Source organism: Ruditapes philippinarum, unplaced genomic scaffold (genome assembly GCF_026571515.1).
Source record: "Ruditapes philippinarum isolate M1 unplaced genomic scaffold, ASM2657151v2 ctg4522_1_1_1_1, whole genome shotgun sequence".
Classification (NCBI taxonomy): domain Eukaryota; kingdom Metazoa; phylum Mollusca; class Bivalvia; order Venerida; family Veneridae; genus Ruditapes; species Ruditapes philippinarum.
In genome coordinates this window covers 156,389-173,354 of record NW_026858549.1, presented here as the reverse complement: position 1 = coordinate 173,354, position 16,966 = coordinate 156,389, and the positions used below count along the sequence as shown (strand labels likewise).

The 16,966-nt window shown below is 31.2% G+C and overlaps 2 protein-coding genes across 6 annotated transcripts in view; both read right to left on the bottom strand.

Moving 5' to 3' along the window:
* Positions 1 to 16,966, bottom strand: part of LOC132753561 (1-phosphatidylinositol 4,5-bisphosphate phosphodiesterase eta-2-like) — a 114,235-nt gene that overhangs the window by 53,040 nt on the left and 44,229 nt on the right. Inside the window, exon 1 of one of the 5 annotated variants that reach the window (XM_060744041.1) lies at positions 3,275 to 3,433. The exons of the other annotated variants lie outside the window; for them this stretch is intronic. Within the exon in view, the coding sequence (XP_060600024.1) occupies positions 3,275 to 3,365 (91 nt within the window). The 5' untranslated portion in view covers positions 3,366 to 3,433. Of the gene's footprint in view, positions 1 to 3,274; positions 3,434 to 16,966 lie in introns of those variants that run through there. 5 annotated transcript variants of the gene reach the window in all.
* On the bottom strand, positions 6,619 to 7,794 carry LOC132753567 (uncharacterized). Its single transcript, XM_060744051.1, has 3 exons — positions 7,442 to 7,794; positions 7,018 to 7,210; positions 6,619 to 6,739 (listed from the first exon to the last, which is right to left on the bottom strand). Coding segments are annotated over exons 1-3 (477 nt in total). The 5' UTR covers positions 7,725 to 7,794; the 3' UTR covers positions 6,619 to 6,738.

Below are 16,966 nucleotides of genomic sequence, written 5' to 3'. Positions count from 1 at the left end.
TTTTATTATGTACTTTTCTTCTTAAAGGCCCATTATAATGCCCCAGAAATGCTTTTATTTTTATATCTCAAAAGCTGTTTATTTTTGGTGTCTTGTTATAGTCTCCAAAAAGTATGTCATTGGCCAATTATCTGAACTATCTTTTTGCTGCTTTTTTTTGTTTGGGAATGTAAAGTGAATGAAAGTTTGTTTAAAGTAATTTAGTATTTTGTATGGAAGTCAAAATATTACTTTGTTTATAATTTGTTAATTTTATAACAAATATATTACATTCAGCACTAACATTCTTCAGGTGATAACCATGCTAACATGTTGCTCTTAGAAACCATTATCTACATGTATGCCTTTTCTTTAGAATGAAAAAATCTTTTCTAAGGCATAATGTGCCTTTAGCTAGAATCTCTAAGTCTCTGAGGTTATATGGGATATACATGGTATAAATGTACTTGAAAAAAATCAATCTTTATTTATGATACAAGATTTAATAATAGATAACTTCACATCAATACTAATTATGGCAAAAATCAACAAATGTTATACATAAGTCAGTTTTACTACATGACTAAAATATGAATCAACATTTCGCTTTACCAGTTTGATCCGAAAAATGAAAAGGCTTTTAAATTTCCACCAGCATTATAGAGCCAGGCCAGCCTTACCAGGCTCTATAATTATTATACAGTTGGTAACTTATTTATAATTGAAACCCCTTACACTTTGAATGGACTGTTCTATACAAATTCAGCAGGTTAAAGGTAAAGACACAAGGTACTTCAGTGCATAAAGTTCAGTATTTATTTTCACAGGTAAATACACTCCAGATGTAAACTAACTGTATCAGATATCAAAATATTACTCAACAGGTATGCAAAATGCTTGAACTAAATCAGAGAAAAAAAACAAAAACAAAACAGACTACTGAAAAATCCAAGTGGCACATTCTCAATGTTTGCAACATGATTAGAAATGATGTGTTAGTATTAATTATTAGCATTTTACTTACTACATATATAAAATACAGTTGTACACTCAAGTTATGAAGATGAATTAAAGGCTTAAACATAACCAGTATAGAGCCAGGTTAGCCTGCCTACAAGTATACGTTCTAGCAAGACTTTTAAATATATTTTCAAATACACAATTTTTGGACTTTTTGTATAATAAATATAACCTGAAACTCCCTTAAACTAATAATGTACAATTCCAAGTTAAACTAGGACAAATCTATTACAAATTTTGAAGGGGAAAATGTGTAAGGAATGTTGTCACCTTAAAAAAACTTAAATTTTACTATCTTACAAGGTTGTAGGTATGTTTACTAACATCAGTCAGGTGTATTGATCACAAACGTATAGGTCACAGATAATGGTTTATTTATGTACAGAAGAAAATATAAACCCTGATCAATATGGTCAATAGAGCAGAGGTATAGAAAATGTTTTTAGCTTCATTAGGCAGATACCCCAGTCAATCGATTTTTTTTTTTTAGATGGGTTTTACATCACACTAACACAGTAGAGGTCAAATGGTTACTTTCCAGCTTTACTGGTGAAGAGACCTCAGGACTGCCACTCAATGCATAATTTCAGGCATATGCCGGCACCTGAGTGGACCCACTGACTTTATGTAAGCTAGTTGAGTCCTAGCTTCCTCACATGACAGAATCAGAAGTCCCTGGCAGCATTCAAACCTACAGTGGTGAGCCCGGGGCAAATAATGGGTTCGAAGTCAACGACCTTGATCACTCGACCATGTACGCTCTTAATGTCAAATGATTAAAGCAGTAAATTTAAGGCTGGATAACTATAGATGTTTATAAAAAAGTTTTGAAAAATTGTCACAATTTATCTACATTGTACGAACATCACTCAGATGTTTTGAATAAATATGAAGAACAAAAATTATCAAGAGATCAAATTCACCAATCAAATTTTTAATTGCTTCCTTATATAAATCTCAATCTGATCTGATCATTATCTTAAATCAACACTAATGATAAAGCCAAATTTAGATAAATTGATACTAGTAGATAGTAGATGTTAAATATAAGATAAACTTTAGTTTTTGTTTGCTTGGTTTGAAACGCACCAACATCATAAGGTGCCAAAACAAGAAGGATGATTTTAGCTCACCATGGGTTTAACAATCTTCAAAGCAACACCTGAGGGATGAAAACCACCCCAAAATAAGGAAAGCAGTGGCCTAGTGGTTAAGGTGTCTGCCTCTCAACCCATGGACCATGGGTTCGAGCCCTCACAGGGTCATGACCATATTTCTTCATATGACACCAGTACTGGTTGATTCCAGGAAGCAGACTTGAAAGTGATTTATATAAGTTGCAAGAACTTGTTTCACAATCGAGCTTAAATAAATATGTTTAAACCAAAACAAGATCACCTGCTGGAGCTAAGAAGTGCATAGACTCCAGGTATTCAATCCCATTAAGTTGCCTATTACGATCACACAGGGATAAACAGTGGCTGCAATTCTTATGCCTCAACCACTTTAAAGGCAACCCTTCTGGTATAAGGGACCCATTATGGTTCAGAAATGGTATTATTTCTATTCCTTATCAGCTTTTTTAGTCTCAGTTTCCAGTGTTATACATGTACTTTTAAAAAAGTTATTGGTATATTTACCTGAAACATCTTTTGCATCTGTAGCTTTTTGGCAATTTAAGTACAGTTATACTAGAAAAATTCATTATTTTTGTATGGAAGTCAAAAAAAAAACTTAGTTTACATTTTGCTACTTTTATTACAAATTCCCACTATCTTCAGGTAAATATCTTTCTAAAACCATTTAAAAAATCAATAAAACTACACTTTCTAAAGATTTTTGAATTTCTGAGGCAAAATAAACACATATACCTTTTTAGTGCAAATTTGATACTTAAATTTCAAACTTTTTCAGTGCAAATTAGATACATGTACTTAAATTTCAAAACTAATCCTTTTTATATATATTTTTATCAGAAGATATATTTCTTATCCCAAACTTATATGAAAACAATTAAATACCAGACAAAACTGAATTAAATAAATAAAATGCCAACCAAGCTAATACTTATATGTATAGAAAGTTGAAAAGTAAATTCATAAAAATATTATTGATATATTAATAAAAAGAGTATAATCATGTATATATACCTTGTTTACCTCATACACGCACGGTTCGAGCAAATTTATGTACGAAATAGGACGCCGACAGAAAAATTGTAGAACTAGTTAATTACTTTTGACAACTTTACAAACAGCAATAAAATGTAACTCACATTGTTCTTTCATCGTTGGGCTTCTTTGCCACCCCTGCCGCTTTTGTGTTGCCATCAAATCAGAATCCCCGAACTTTTTCATATCTTCCATTTAACTGTTTTATGTAAACCTCTTAATTGATACGTCCCATCCCTATTTGTAAACAAACAGGCTACTGTCACGTGATTTCGCTGCTCAGCGTTCCGCTTGACTGCACCGCTGGTGATGGCAACAGTGTGTCCCCAAAAATATTTATCGATAAATCTAGGTTTTCGTGCATTTATCAGTTGCAAAATATTTTTAGAAGTTTGTAGTAAATTTTACCAAATCGATGACCTTTTTTTGAAAGGCCTTGCATAATCTGATATTTCCGACGAATTATACTTCAGCTTATTTTATATACATTTCTGTATCTACTAAAACTTAAAATTTTAAGTCCCAGGTATCTAGAACCTAGGACAAAAATATCTCAGAATAAAGCTATGGACGTCTAAACATTCAATACATGCATTTTGTCTAAAACGGATATCAAAACACTTTCTCGTCCGTGATGTAAAGCAATAAACCAAATACCTGATGACCGCGCAGTTTGATAGCCAGTTAGTGCATTAAACTGTCATAATATAGGCTTATACCATTCTTGTTACACTTAATTATATGAGCCACGTCACGACAAAACCAACATAGTGTGTTTGCGACCAGCATGGATCCTGATCAGACTGCGCGGATGCGCAGGCTGGTCTGGATCCATGGTGGTCGCATACGCACTATGTTGGTTTTGTCGTGACGCGGCTCATATATCAAGTGCATTCATGACAGTTTGGGTTATGAAATCAACAGCTAAATAAGACTCTATAGTGCTGGATTAAGGATTCTTTTAACTGTTTGTTATTTTTAGCATACTGAATCTGAGAAATATTCTAGAAATATACATCTATATGAATTCTAACCGTAGGCCACATTCAGTTCATTTTTTCCCCTTTAAACCTTAGTTTACGGCTATTTTCTATAACCAGGGTCTTTAAAGTAAAAAAAAAAACCTGCTATAACGAAACATTTCTATAACGAAACAATCTATGGCTAGAAAACGTAGATATATCTAGATCTGTAACATCGTGTAATTTTGCAAGTTTACGTTTTTTAAACGCAGGTCAATGAGCATTTGTGAAAAAATCAAGAAACAGGTACGAGGGTTGTCCAAAAAATTCGTGCACAGCAGTAATTGTCGTAAGAGTTATTAATAAAAACAAATGAATTATATATCACTTAAAGGGGAAATCTGTCTCAAATAAGAAAACAAAAGAAAAGGCCGGGTAACTGGCGCGTCTTGTAAAAGAATGGTCATTAAGTTACCTTAGTAACGTAATACCGGCGCACGGCAAAAAATTGGGTTAGTTCATTTCTGTAATTGTATTAATTGTTTGTTGCTTGTAAAGTGGCATTGGCTTTTTATGTTATAATTTGTTTTACTGTCAAAAGAGGAATGATTGATGCATAGTATGTTGTAGTTTTTATTGTTCTTATGCAACAGACATGTAACATATCCCACCAGTGAACGAATATATCGGACAACCCTCGTCACATAGTCCGGAATTGTGGATGGACGTCTGCCTGACCGGTTGTCATCGTCTACCGACACTCTCCCTTCTACAGAGCGTTTGTGCCATTTAAAAACCAGCCTTAGTGACACTGAACTTGTCCCCGCTTGCCCTTATAAGTTCTTTGTAGGTATTTGTTTGTGTTTTACCAATATTTGCACAAAATGTAATGATCGTCCGTATTTCCAGACGTTTAGCGACTGACATTTTTACGTAACTACAATATTGACGACCTCACACAAATGTTTGTTTACGACATTTCAATAGGGCAAATGACGTAATATTTTATAGTGACATTTGGAATACGTACACATACTTTTCCCTGAATTTTAACGCTTATATATTGTGTTTTAAAAATACCGTGAAGCATCAATGTAATGAACTAACCCACTTTTTTGTCGTGCGCCGGTATTACGTTACCAAGGTAACTGTATCACGATTCGTTTTCACGACATGCCGGTTACACGTTTTTTCTTTTGTTTTCTCATTCGAGACAGATCGCCCCTTCAAGTGATGTTTAATTAATGTTTTTATATCAAGAATTCTCAGGACAATAACTGCAGTGCACGAATTTTTTGGACATCCCTCGTAAAGCTTACTTTTACGACTACGAAATTGTACCTGCATGATAAAAGGCAAAACTTGCGTAATTTAAAATTAATATCATTCTGAGTTTATAAGAAATGTGGATTTAAAAGTTAGCTCCTTTTGGACGTTGATCTATTTACTCAAGCAAGTTTTTGAGATCTTCTTTATTTAACTGGGCACAAGTTTTCCAGTATGTAGTGTAGTGTCATTTTCAAATGCTCAAACAGGCGTATATTTTCTCTTTACAGAATGGCTTCCAAGACTAGTAAAATCCGTTTCTGTTTAAGGGAGTGGTGGATAAGTAAATAAATTGTGTTTGTGTGCACTGTGCCAATGATAATAATTCTTTTTATATTTCTTTGGAAAAGGCCGACAATTTGCGATTGCTCTTAAATAAACAATAAACATCACATTTTACTTAAGTATCACTGTCTGTCTTGCTAGCATCAAAGTTTCGCCCATTTGATTAGCCGAGTTTAAACAATTTTAAATGTTTATACCCATTCAAATACGTCTTATGAATTTTATTTTCGTTTGTTTGTGTCAGTCTACCTTAATAATTATATAATCATAAAAATAGAATGAGTAAGAAAAGTAACACCCATGATGATATACATGGTAAGAATGAAATATGGACTCAACAAGTCTAGCGTTTATAACTAGAAATTTTGGCTCATGTGCAACTATTTATATCTCTATTTTCATGTAATTATAATTGAGCCACGTCACGACAAAACTAACATAGTGGGTTTGCGACCAGCATGGATCCAGACCAGCCTGCGCATCCGCGCAGTCTGATCAGGACCCATGCTGTTCGCTATCAGTTTATCTACTTATAATAGAGTTGGTAGGAGAACAGCATGGATCCTGATCAGACTGTGCGGATGCGCAGGCTGGTCTGGATCCATGCTGATCGCAAATCCACTATGTTGGTTTTGTCGTGACGCGGCTCATATATTGACATTCTGTCGTTTTTAGACCTGGATACTGAGCACGTGATTTGGTTTGGTAGGGCGTGGTTATTAGTTGATAGGAAACACATACGTTTCAGGATATGAAACGGCATACGTGCATTATAATCACACTTGCTGAGTGACAGCAAATGATGGCCAAACTATTTTAAATGAAATTTATTTCATACAAGAAATAGAAAATAATAAAATAAGTCAAGACAGAAATCGAACAATACTAGAAGTGTATTTTGGCAGAAAAAATAATTTATGGATATCAACAAATAAAATTATATACAAATGTAGAAAAAAAACTGCCAGCTCATTTCAGATGTTCAGGGTGTGAGCTCTGAAAAGAACAAAAAAGATACGTATATAAAAATAGCGCAACACATGGCTAAATATGACAAGGTAAATAACTCGAATGAATCATTAACAGATAAGAAAGTAAGAGTTGTCGAAAGTTTATTCTGTTTCGTTAAATTATGAAAGTTTCTGACAGATAAAGATGTATTATTTATGAAGACATCATGTGAATATTTTCATGAATAAGATAATTGGAAAATTTGTAAAATAATTAGCGAATAATTTGGTGATATAGCATATTTATATGAAAAATCTGTTTACCACGAATCAAGGGTATGCAATTTTTCTCTCCTCTCATTTACTTGCTGCGCCAACTTCTCTAGCTCAGCAAACTTTTCCTCGGTGTAACGGGCAAGACGTAAAGTCGCAATGAGAACTGACCGGGGGTCAGGTTTGATGTCTGGTGAAATATCTCCGTGGTATGGTTTGGCTTTCTTGAAATGTACTTCTATGCCTGAAATATAACAATGGAATATAAAGCATTAGGTTGTGTATGCATAACTTGTTATAACGTGATCATCATAATCATCATCATCATCATCATCATCATCATCATCATCATCATCATTATTACCATCATCATCACTTTAGTTATTGATATACATATATGAATTATTTTTATTACTAAAATGTTTAGTATCATTATCAAAAAAAGAATTAAACTCACTTCAACATTTTACTTTACCTTGAGCTCTGGCAAGAATATCTGTCTGTTGATTGAATCTTCTTTCTAGGACCTCAAGCTGTCTCAGAATCTCATTGTTGCTTAGTAATCTGTCATTCGGATAAACAAAATCAGACGACACAGGAATTGGGTCTTGGACTTCACTATTTTTCCTGCAAATCTTTATGCTTGTAAACACTTTGTTAACAGCCCTGGCGAAATCTCCGAGTTTGCTTTGACTGATATTTCTTGACAGACGCTTCCAAATACTATTTCTGGTTGTAGTATCAATTTCTACTTCCATGTTGTTTTTGCAATAATTTGCAGACGATGAAGAAGTGCGGCTTTTTGCGTTGATAGATTTGTTTTGACGTTGTCGCAATGTAACGTCATGGTGACGACGTCAATAACGTCATCTCGTTCTCGCGTGAAAATCTTATTTTAAGATGTGTATCAGTGTCTTTCAAATAGATTCAAAATCTCAACACGTATTTATTAAAGTGGATTGGTCTACAATGAGTATATTTTTTATAAGTATTTCAAATATCGGTAAAATAATTTAATTGGTGCTTTAAGTACCTCGGATACTTAAATATATGTTATGCTGAACATATCTTACAGTTTTAAGCTTGCGTTTGAAGATTTGACCTGTATTTATTTTTGTATCAGGTAGGTTTCATTAAAATATATAAACATGCATGGATCAGGACTTATATACATGTATTCTTATTAACACAAATCTTTTCTAACCAATTTGAATTGCAAATACAAAGTGCCACTTGATTGTAAACGTTTTGTGTACATAAAATGCTATCCGATATTACAATAATGCAATCAATTGCGTCAATGTTGCTAGTTAGTTTATAATTGATACTTTTTTCATAAATATTCGTATGCGTTAAGACACTGCCACAGGTCTTGGAAACTCTATAGGGAGTTAATATATTCCAGTACATTAAATATTTATGATGTTCTCAAATGTATATATTGATCAACGTAATTGCTTATTATACAATATCTGATCCCTGTAGATGTCTCTTCTCAAGGCATCAAGTCAGACACTTGCACATTTTGTAATACCAGATTAGATGATAAATGGTACTTTATTAACGGCTAAAGTTTGGGAGAGAATGTAAATACAATTACAAAATACTGAAGGCAACAGAAGCATGACTTATTCACAAATACTTGCCCATTTTATATGAAACACTTTTATTGATTATTTCATTATATCATTCTTGTCAACTATTGCTGGTAATACGTCAATGGAGTTATCTTTTGCTATCTGGCTCTTTAGCGTTATAAAAACTAACTAAATGAGTATCATAGGATAGGTTTTTAAGGACGCAGATCATGTTATATTTACAAACATAGAATATAAACTGATCCACTAAAATGCACTTTTCAAAAAAAAAAAATAATAATAATCAAAAGCCGTTTTCAACAGAGTACAATGAACTGATAATTTAATGCTTTGAAACTTAATTGACATATATTGTAACAATTAGTTCAATTTACTCGTAAGACCATACATATTTAACAGCAAGTTGTCTTAAAAATTAAATAATGGTATATAACCAATAATCAGAAGATTTAAATAATAGTATATAACCAATAATCAGAAGATTATTAAATAATGGTATATAACCAATAAGCAGGTACTATATATTTTCTATATATGGAAAGAATAGTGAAATTTTCTCTATCACAGCATTGAGACAACGTCTAGCAAAATGACACTTTTAAATGTCTCTGTACTGCAATCATTGTAAGTGGAATCGATAAATTATGAATTAATCACAGATTTAACAATAAAACTGTCATAAGTGTACCCAACCGGGATTGAAAATTAGTAACAAGACACCTTGAAAGCTTAAACGGTCTATATGATCACACAGTAAATTCTATGACACTTATTATGACACGGCAAATAATGCTTAATCAATGTTTGTTTCTTTTTCGTAAGATAATATGCATAATAAACATTTGATAGAGAAAATTATGATGCTTTGCTTTTTATAAATATGAAATATTGTTTTGTTTCTTTGCATGAATGGGGTTTACGTTACACCGACACAATATAGTCAAATGGCGACGTTCCAGCTTTACTGATGGGGGAAGGAGACCTCAGGTGCCCTTTTACGTGCATATGACATAAAGTAGCACAAGGATTATCAAAGTGAAAGTAATGGTACATATATTATAGGCTTATTTTTATATACACCATCGGAAAGTTCTGCACCATATATCGTAATGAAGATATTGGCTTATATATCTATATGTAGTACCAGTTATAGTATATCTTATTAAATTGCCTCAGAAATGCCAAATTGAGTTACCGTAAAACGCAATTTTAAAGATCATGCATGTTGTAATTAAGGTTGTTACCACACTTAAGTGAAATTTTATATATGTATATAATTATGCTTCTAAAACAATTTTCAAACATCGAATAATATGTATAGTATGTACTGCAAATATTTGTACACATTATAATAATATTATCATTAAAATATATGCATTAATTTCTGACTTAGACATAGAAAATAAATTTCTAATTACCCCCTTTATAAACATGAACTAAAAATTCTGTAATATCTTTACAGATAATGCTTTTTGGAACTTACAGTATTGATAAATCTTTATTTGAGCATTATACAATGTATTAATGATATAAAGCCATAAAAAATTGAGTTACAGGATAGTTAATTAAGTAGATAACTTTGTCTCAAGCATACGGCTAGCTGTTAAAACTGCACGTTCACAGATGAATCTCTCTATATTTTGACCTCTTTTTGGTAGTTAACATTAGTTGTAAGTGCTGTTTGCAATGTGTTAATTATTTTTTGTTCACTTAACAATATTTTACTTTTTATTATACATTTTAAAATGTTCATGAAAATAAGCATGCATCTGGAGGCGTGCTGCTTTAACTTTGAACAGTAAATCTTTAAAAGGGATATTTAAAGACGTTATTTAACAAGTTTCGATAATGCACTACACTTCATTCATGAATAACAGGCAAGTCAACTATATTATTTTTAAAGCATTGATAAGAATGAACTACAATCGATAGCAATCTTCTTAAACTACCGGGTTTAATATGACTAATTGAAAGCTATTTGGAAATTAATGATACAATAAATATACACATGTACTTTAAAGGTACATTATGCGTCGATAACGAATAAATTTTTCCTTCTTTATGACGTCTGAATAGTTGTATTAGAGCATGTAGGATCCTCGCCATTGATGAAAGTAGCGCTAAATGTGTAAATGTGAACTTATTTGTCATAAAAGTAGCAAAATTTAAACAGATTGGGTTTTTTTACTTCCATACAAAATACTGAAACACTATAATTGTCCTGATTGCAAAAAAGCGACAAAAGAAAATGATGGTTCATGTAATTGACCAATAAGTAATATTTTGGAAAACCATAACATACATAAAATAAAAAAAAGCTTTGCTAAATAGAAATATAAGCATTTCATGGCCATAATAGGCCTTTAAGGGGATAAAGATACGTTATTTATAAAACACATACCATCAGAATAGAGTAAATGAATTTCTGTTGCAAAACTCATTTTTAATAAATAATTAAATGGAAATGCATGTATAATTTTCTTTTAAAAAATAAGATTGATATTGAATATTTGATCTGCATTTAATCTTCCAAATAATTATTATTATTTCTAAAACATGTATTTAAAAACTATAGAGAATCGATACTCCTGTGACAAACTTCCGAAATATTTTATTACAATTGTTTATAACTTTTATATAAAAATACATTAGTGTTTAAATTATTTACATGTATATGTGTGTTTTAACCTGAATAAATATCTCTCTTTCTTCATATGAAAACTTGATATGAATGATATTGTATTTTTTCTTCTTTCATTTTAACAAACGGTAATGCAACATTTATAGAGTTATCCTATATCTAAAGTATTTTCTGAAAGTTGCATTTTGAACTATGATGCAAGTTGATTGAAATTCATAGGCACCCAAATTAATTAATTTAAAGAATTCTTACAAATTAAAAGCAAAACGCTATTGACATAATCTTTAATATTGCAGCAATGTTCTTAATGATACCATTTTCCCGGGAGATAATAGAGAGTTCTTGCACATTTGATATTGTAATATTATTTGATTATTCCTTAAAATATTCTCATATTTGAGTTTGTTCCTGAAAAGCGTTATTTAAATATTTAACATGAACATAAAATGATGCATTTTTGATGTCGCTGTTCTCGTACAAATTATCATCACAATAACTTTCAATTAGATGCTTTGGTACACGAAGAAAAATATATTGTTTAAATATGAAACATTGATGTTAATTCATAGTGTAAATATTTAAAGATACGGCCAGAAGTATCCGCATGATGGTCCAACAATTCTGCATGCTGATGCATTATTATTTCATTATAGTAAAAGATGAATATTGTCGGCGGAGATAAATGTGTAAAAAGACACTATTTCTTATAGTATTAGTATGTTTTAAAATGCATTATTTGTACTTTGTACTGTTTTGAAACTTATTATGCTATCATCTAATTGAAAACAAATATACAAAAAAGTTAAGTAACAATAAAACAACTTAACTATAAAAAGCTTTGATGTAGATTTACTTATAACTGGTTGATTTAAAATATACATCGAATATAAATTACTAAAACCAACTTACAGACATCGCAATATGAAAATGTTTTGTCTTCGTCGGAATTTCCGCGAGTTGTGGAATAATTCCGTTGTCTTGTTAACGTCATGGTTTTCACGTCTTAATTAATATATTATTTCTAAATTATCGTTCCCTTGTTTGCACTGTATTTTCATTTCGTTCATAACCCGGGGGTTCCTGTAAAACTTTATCATGATTCTATATGCATATAAATAATTCTTTGTATAAAAGTTTAGAAATAAATCACCCTATTAGTGATTAAGGCGTAAGGTTTTTGTTTATTTGTTATTTATTTCTCATTCAACTTTTCATGCGACGATGCCGGCGCCACATTTGTCATAGACTACAATCGATTCACAATAAATTCTTTTGATTCATTTCAGTCTGAATTTTTTTAAATGGATTGGCCTTTCTTTGAATTCAGAACAGACCATTTCAAGTTTTAAGGTAATCGAATTTCAAAATACAATATGTAAGTTACCAACAGCATAGAGTCTTATCATACGGTATGATAAGGCTCTATGCTGTTGATAACTTACTTTTTGCATCTGGCTTTTTGCACCTTATCTTTACTTGATGCAAAAACTTAAATAACTATAAGTTCCGACAGGTTATCCCGATCAACGGGATAAAATTTTGATTAATTAATTAAAGCAGTATGCATTGAGATCAATGCTAATTTTCATAATAAATTTGAAAATGTTCTTAAAAGTAAACTATTGTGACATGAACAAACATATTAATTTTACACATTAACTGGCGCTTACAATCCACGTAAATACCCCCCCCCCCCCCCAAAAAAAAAAAAAAGAAAAAGAAAAAAAGAAGGTATATCCCTTACTGAGATAGAAACGTAGTAGAAATATGGCCATAAACACTGCAAAATCAGTCATTAATTGCCCATATTATTTATATTATTTTTACTTGAATCTCGAATCTTTGTCCCCTATTTTATGGCAACTATATATATAAATCCATACAATTTTCTGCATTTCCAAATTTAAATGCATACCTTATGATGTATTGAATACATTAAAAAGATTGATAATTCATAAAATATCCAGCCCGCTCCGAGAGAAAGGCTGAAATAAATATTAAAACAGAATTCGACCCGTAATTAGGCGTATTCAGTAAGGACGGTTCAGACAACGCTAAAATGATATTGTCAAATAATTTTATAAAAATGTTTATATTAAATGTTTATAAGCCATTTAAACAAATTTGAAAAATACGCACAATAATTAATTGTTTCGCTACCATTGCTGGCGTACATAGTAATATTAAATAGTTTGGACATTCTGTTTCACCATGACCTCAAGGAGAATAACAATAATAGCCAAGTAGACAAAACATGCAATTCAAGCACAAAGGTTTTCGCATGACCTCTGAACGAAAATCGGAAAACGTATTACATAAATATTGCTAAGTGATTATATATTATGATTTCTACCCATTTTTATAAACAGGGAAACAAAAATAGGGCTACTAAAACACACTGTAATGTGTGTGATGGAATTCCAAACGCAGAAGCAAATTAGATAAATAAGTCGTAAGTGCCTAATTCCATTTACAAATATTTTAGTGAAGAGATGGACTTTTTAGTTATATATAAAAAAATACATTTGTTTTAATTTGAATCGATTTATGAAATTTATAAAGAAAACGCTTCAATATCATGTGTAAAGAAAACGCTAAAATGGTCATTCCGGTATGTGCAATATGCAAACACGTCAAAACCTTGACACGTCAATTGGGAATATTCCACTTCATAAAGTATTCATGGTGCTCTTAAATGTATATATTGATCAATGCAATTGCTTATACAATATTTGATCTCTGTAGGGTACATTAGAAACAGGATCTGTACGAATATTGTATGACAATAAGGCTAGGTGAGTACGCGCTGGAATGCCTCCTTCTTACTTGGGGTTTGTCCAGGAGGACAAATCAACAAGAAACGTCTGGAATAAAACTTAACTGGTTTTGGGCAAATTAAAGATGTAATGGCTGTCGTATGACTTTGATTTTGTCGAAGGACTCGTATTTTATATAATCATCAAATAAAAGAAGTAAGAATTAAGATTTCAGTCTATATGGAGACGTTCGGAAGCACATTTGGCAATGTTTTAAAAGCTGCCATTTGCAAAAAATACCCGGAAAAATGTTATCTTTATTATTTTGTTTTTAATTGAATTAAAGCCAGTTTATAGATCGGCATAACAAATATAATTTCATATGTTGAAAAAAAAGAATTTAATTCACTGTATATTTAAAAAAAACATCCATTTTAATTGTTTAGTAACACTTTTTTTATTTCTAATTTCTCACTTTCAAGAAAAAAAACATGAAACAAAACACCTTAATTTTTCTTAATAATTGTTTCTTTATCAGTGAATTATTGATAAGGTTTCAAAGTACACCGAGAACTAGTCAAAATGTCAGCTAATTTGCTTAGCTGTCTACCTCTAGAGACTTGTAACATTCATCTACTTTCCTCTTTATCCTGTATATCATGTACTCGACAGTGGCAAGTTAACCATGATTTGAAAAAAGTTTTTGTGATGTTTATTTTTTTTAATTTATAAAGATTGTTACACCCCGATATATAGGGATCAAATTAAGTCAATATCTGGATGTAACAGAACCTTTTTTTCAAGTCTAGGTTTTTAATACATGTAGTGGACTAAAATCTTAAACATGGGCATTTCGGTATATGTTTCTGTAGAAATCTTTATTTGGTTCTGTTGTGTACCTCAGTCCAGTTTCATACATGTTTAATATGTATATATCTTTTATATAGTATTATATATATATATATATATATATATATATACAATATGGAAACATATCTGGTATATCTTTATACAGAATGGGTTTATATATTGAATCTTGTTTTGGTACATATATTAAAAAAGTTTGTAATGTACTTTAAAAAAATCACCACAAAATAGTGCAAAAGAATCGCTCTTTTCTACACCTTAGGTCCTATATTATCTTAAATTTACATATTTCGATAATGCATCGCTTTCTTACACAATATGTAAGCGAACAAACTGTATCAACTAATTGCAGACAAAAAAAGCGAATAAACATTGATAAGAAAGCATTTAAATAAGTTACTAAAAACTACCGGGTTTGATAAAACTGATAAATGATTATTTGAAAGCTTATCATGCAATAAATATACACATGGAAGACATTTATTACGAACTCGTGTCTCTATCATTTACAGAAACATATAAATCAGGAAACTCGTTGCTTCTTAAAGGCCTTATTTTCTGGAAATAAAAGAATTGGAATATAACATTTCAATGAATCACTGTTATTGTTTATGTGACAAATATTTGTTTTTAGGGTATACACGACAATTTGTACCATAGCCTTTTCTCTCGTCCACCTTTGTGCTTAAATCGGCATAAAAAACTTAATAAAAAGGCTATGATGATATGCTAAAAATTGACGTTACATTTATCTATGTTTCAGAGTATTTAATATCTGTAATCTGACTGGCAGTTAATGGTAGGGTGACAATTACGAAAAAACTAGCCTATTTATAGGGGCTACCCGGACCCATTTTTTAACAAGACATGCCATATACCAAAATGTTCGTAAATGTTTGTAGTTTCCAAATCTGCCGGCATAAATTGGCATAAATGGTGGCGAACAGAGAAATCCAAGATGGCGTCCAAGATGGCCGCCAAAAATATGAAAAGTACCACTTAGTCATTATTGCTTAATTTTAAGCAGTTAAAACAGATGCTTATGTTCTTTTATTGCATTCTTGTATCAAATTGATGTCAGGAATGAAGTTGTATTACTTATTTTTAATGGAAAAGTGTTGTTTATGGTAAAAAGCAGATAACATGTGACAAAAAGGTACAAAAATGATAATATTTAAAGATGTCCTGTTCATTTTCCCATGTTTTTTATGCAGTTCACATATACAAAATGTAAATTGTTTTATTATGTCTTATATAACAGGAAACAATCTGCTTAAATAAGAAAAATGCTGTACAGTGTGTTCAATACATAGCAATTTTTGAGAACAATGTGTATTTCTGAGTGGGTGGGGTAAAATATCAAATAATGTCTTTATCACAAATTAAAAGTAAATAACTTGATATTAAACAAGTTTATGAAACAGCTTTATAAGCTCTATTATTTTAACAAATGAAGTAATGAGTGGAATAGAATAGGCAAGAATTGCAAATATTTTGAAGAGAAAATTGTGTGAATTAAAGAAAACACCTATATTTTAGATAATGCAGACCAATTTATTGGCGTCGGCGTTTCTATAGTTAATTTTTACGTGTAAGCTGGTATCTCCAAAACTACTGAAGTGAATTGATTGAAATTTTATACACTTGTTCTCTTCTCTATGATAATCTTACATGACTGGCACAAGTCCCATAAGTCTGATTTTTTTTCCATATTTATGCCCCTTTTTCGACTCGGAAATTCTTGGTTAAGTTTAAGCGTGTAAGCTGGTATCTCCATAACTACTGGATGGAATGGATTGGAACTTCACACACATGTTTTCTGTGACTTACTAACTTCACTGAACGTGATTGGCTTAAGTCCCATAACTCAGATTTGCTTTATGCAGTGCAATACCTCTTTTTCGATTTACAAAATTTTGGATAATTTTTTGAGTGGATGGCATATGTATTTTACAAAAAGCCCTTGTTTGACGATTTTATGTAAAATAATATGTTTCTCTCAACAAAACATCTTTTTGACAGGCTTTGTGCATGTTTTTGAGACAATTGTATGCATACATAATAATCATGCAGTAATTTACTCGATAAAACATCTAAATGGCAAGCTTTTGTACTTTTTTGAGACAATTTTATGTATT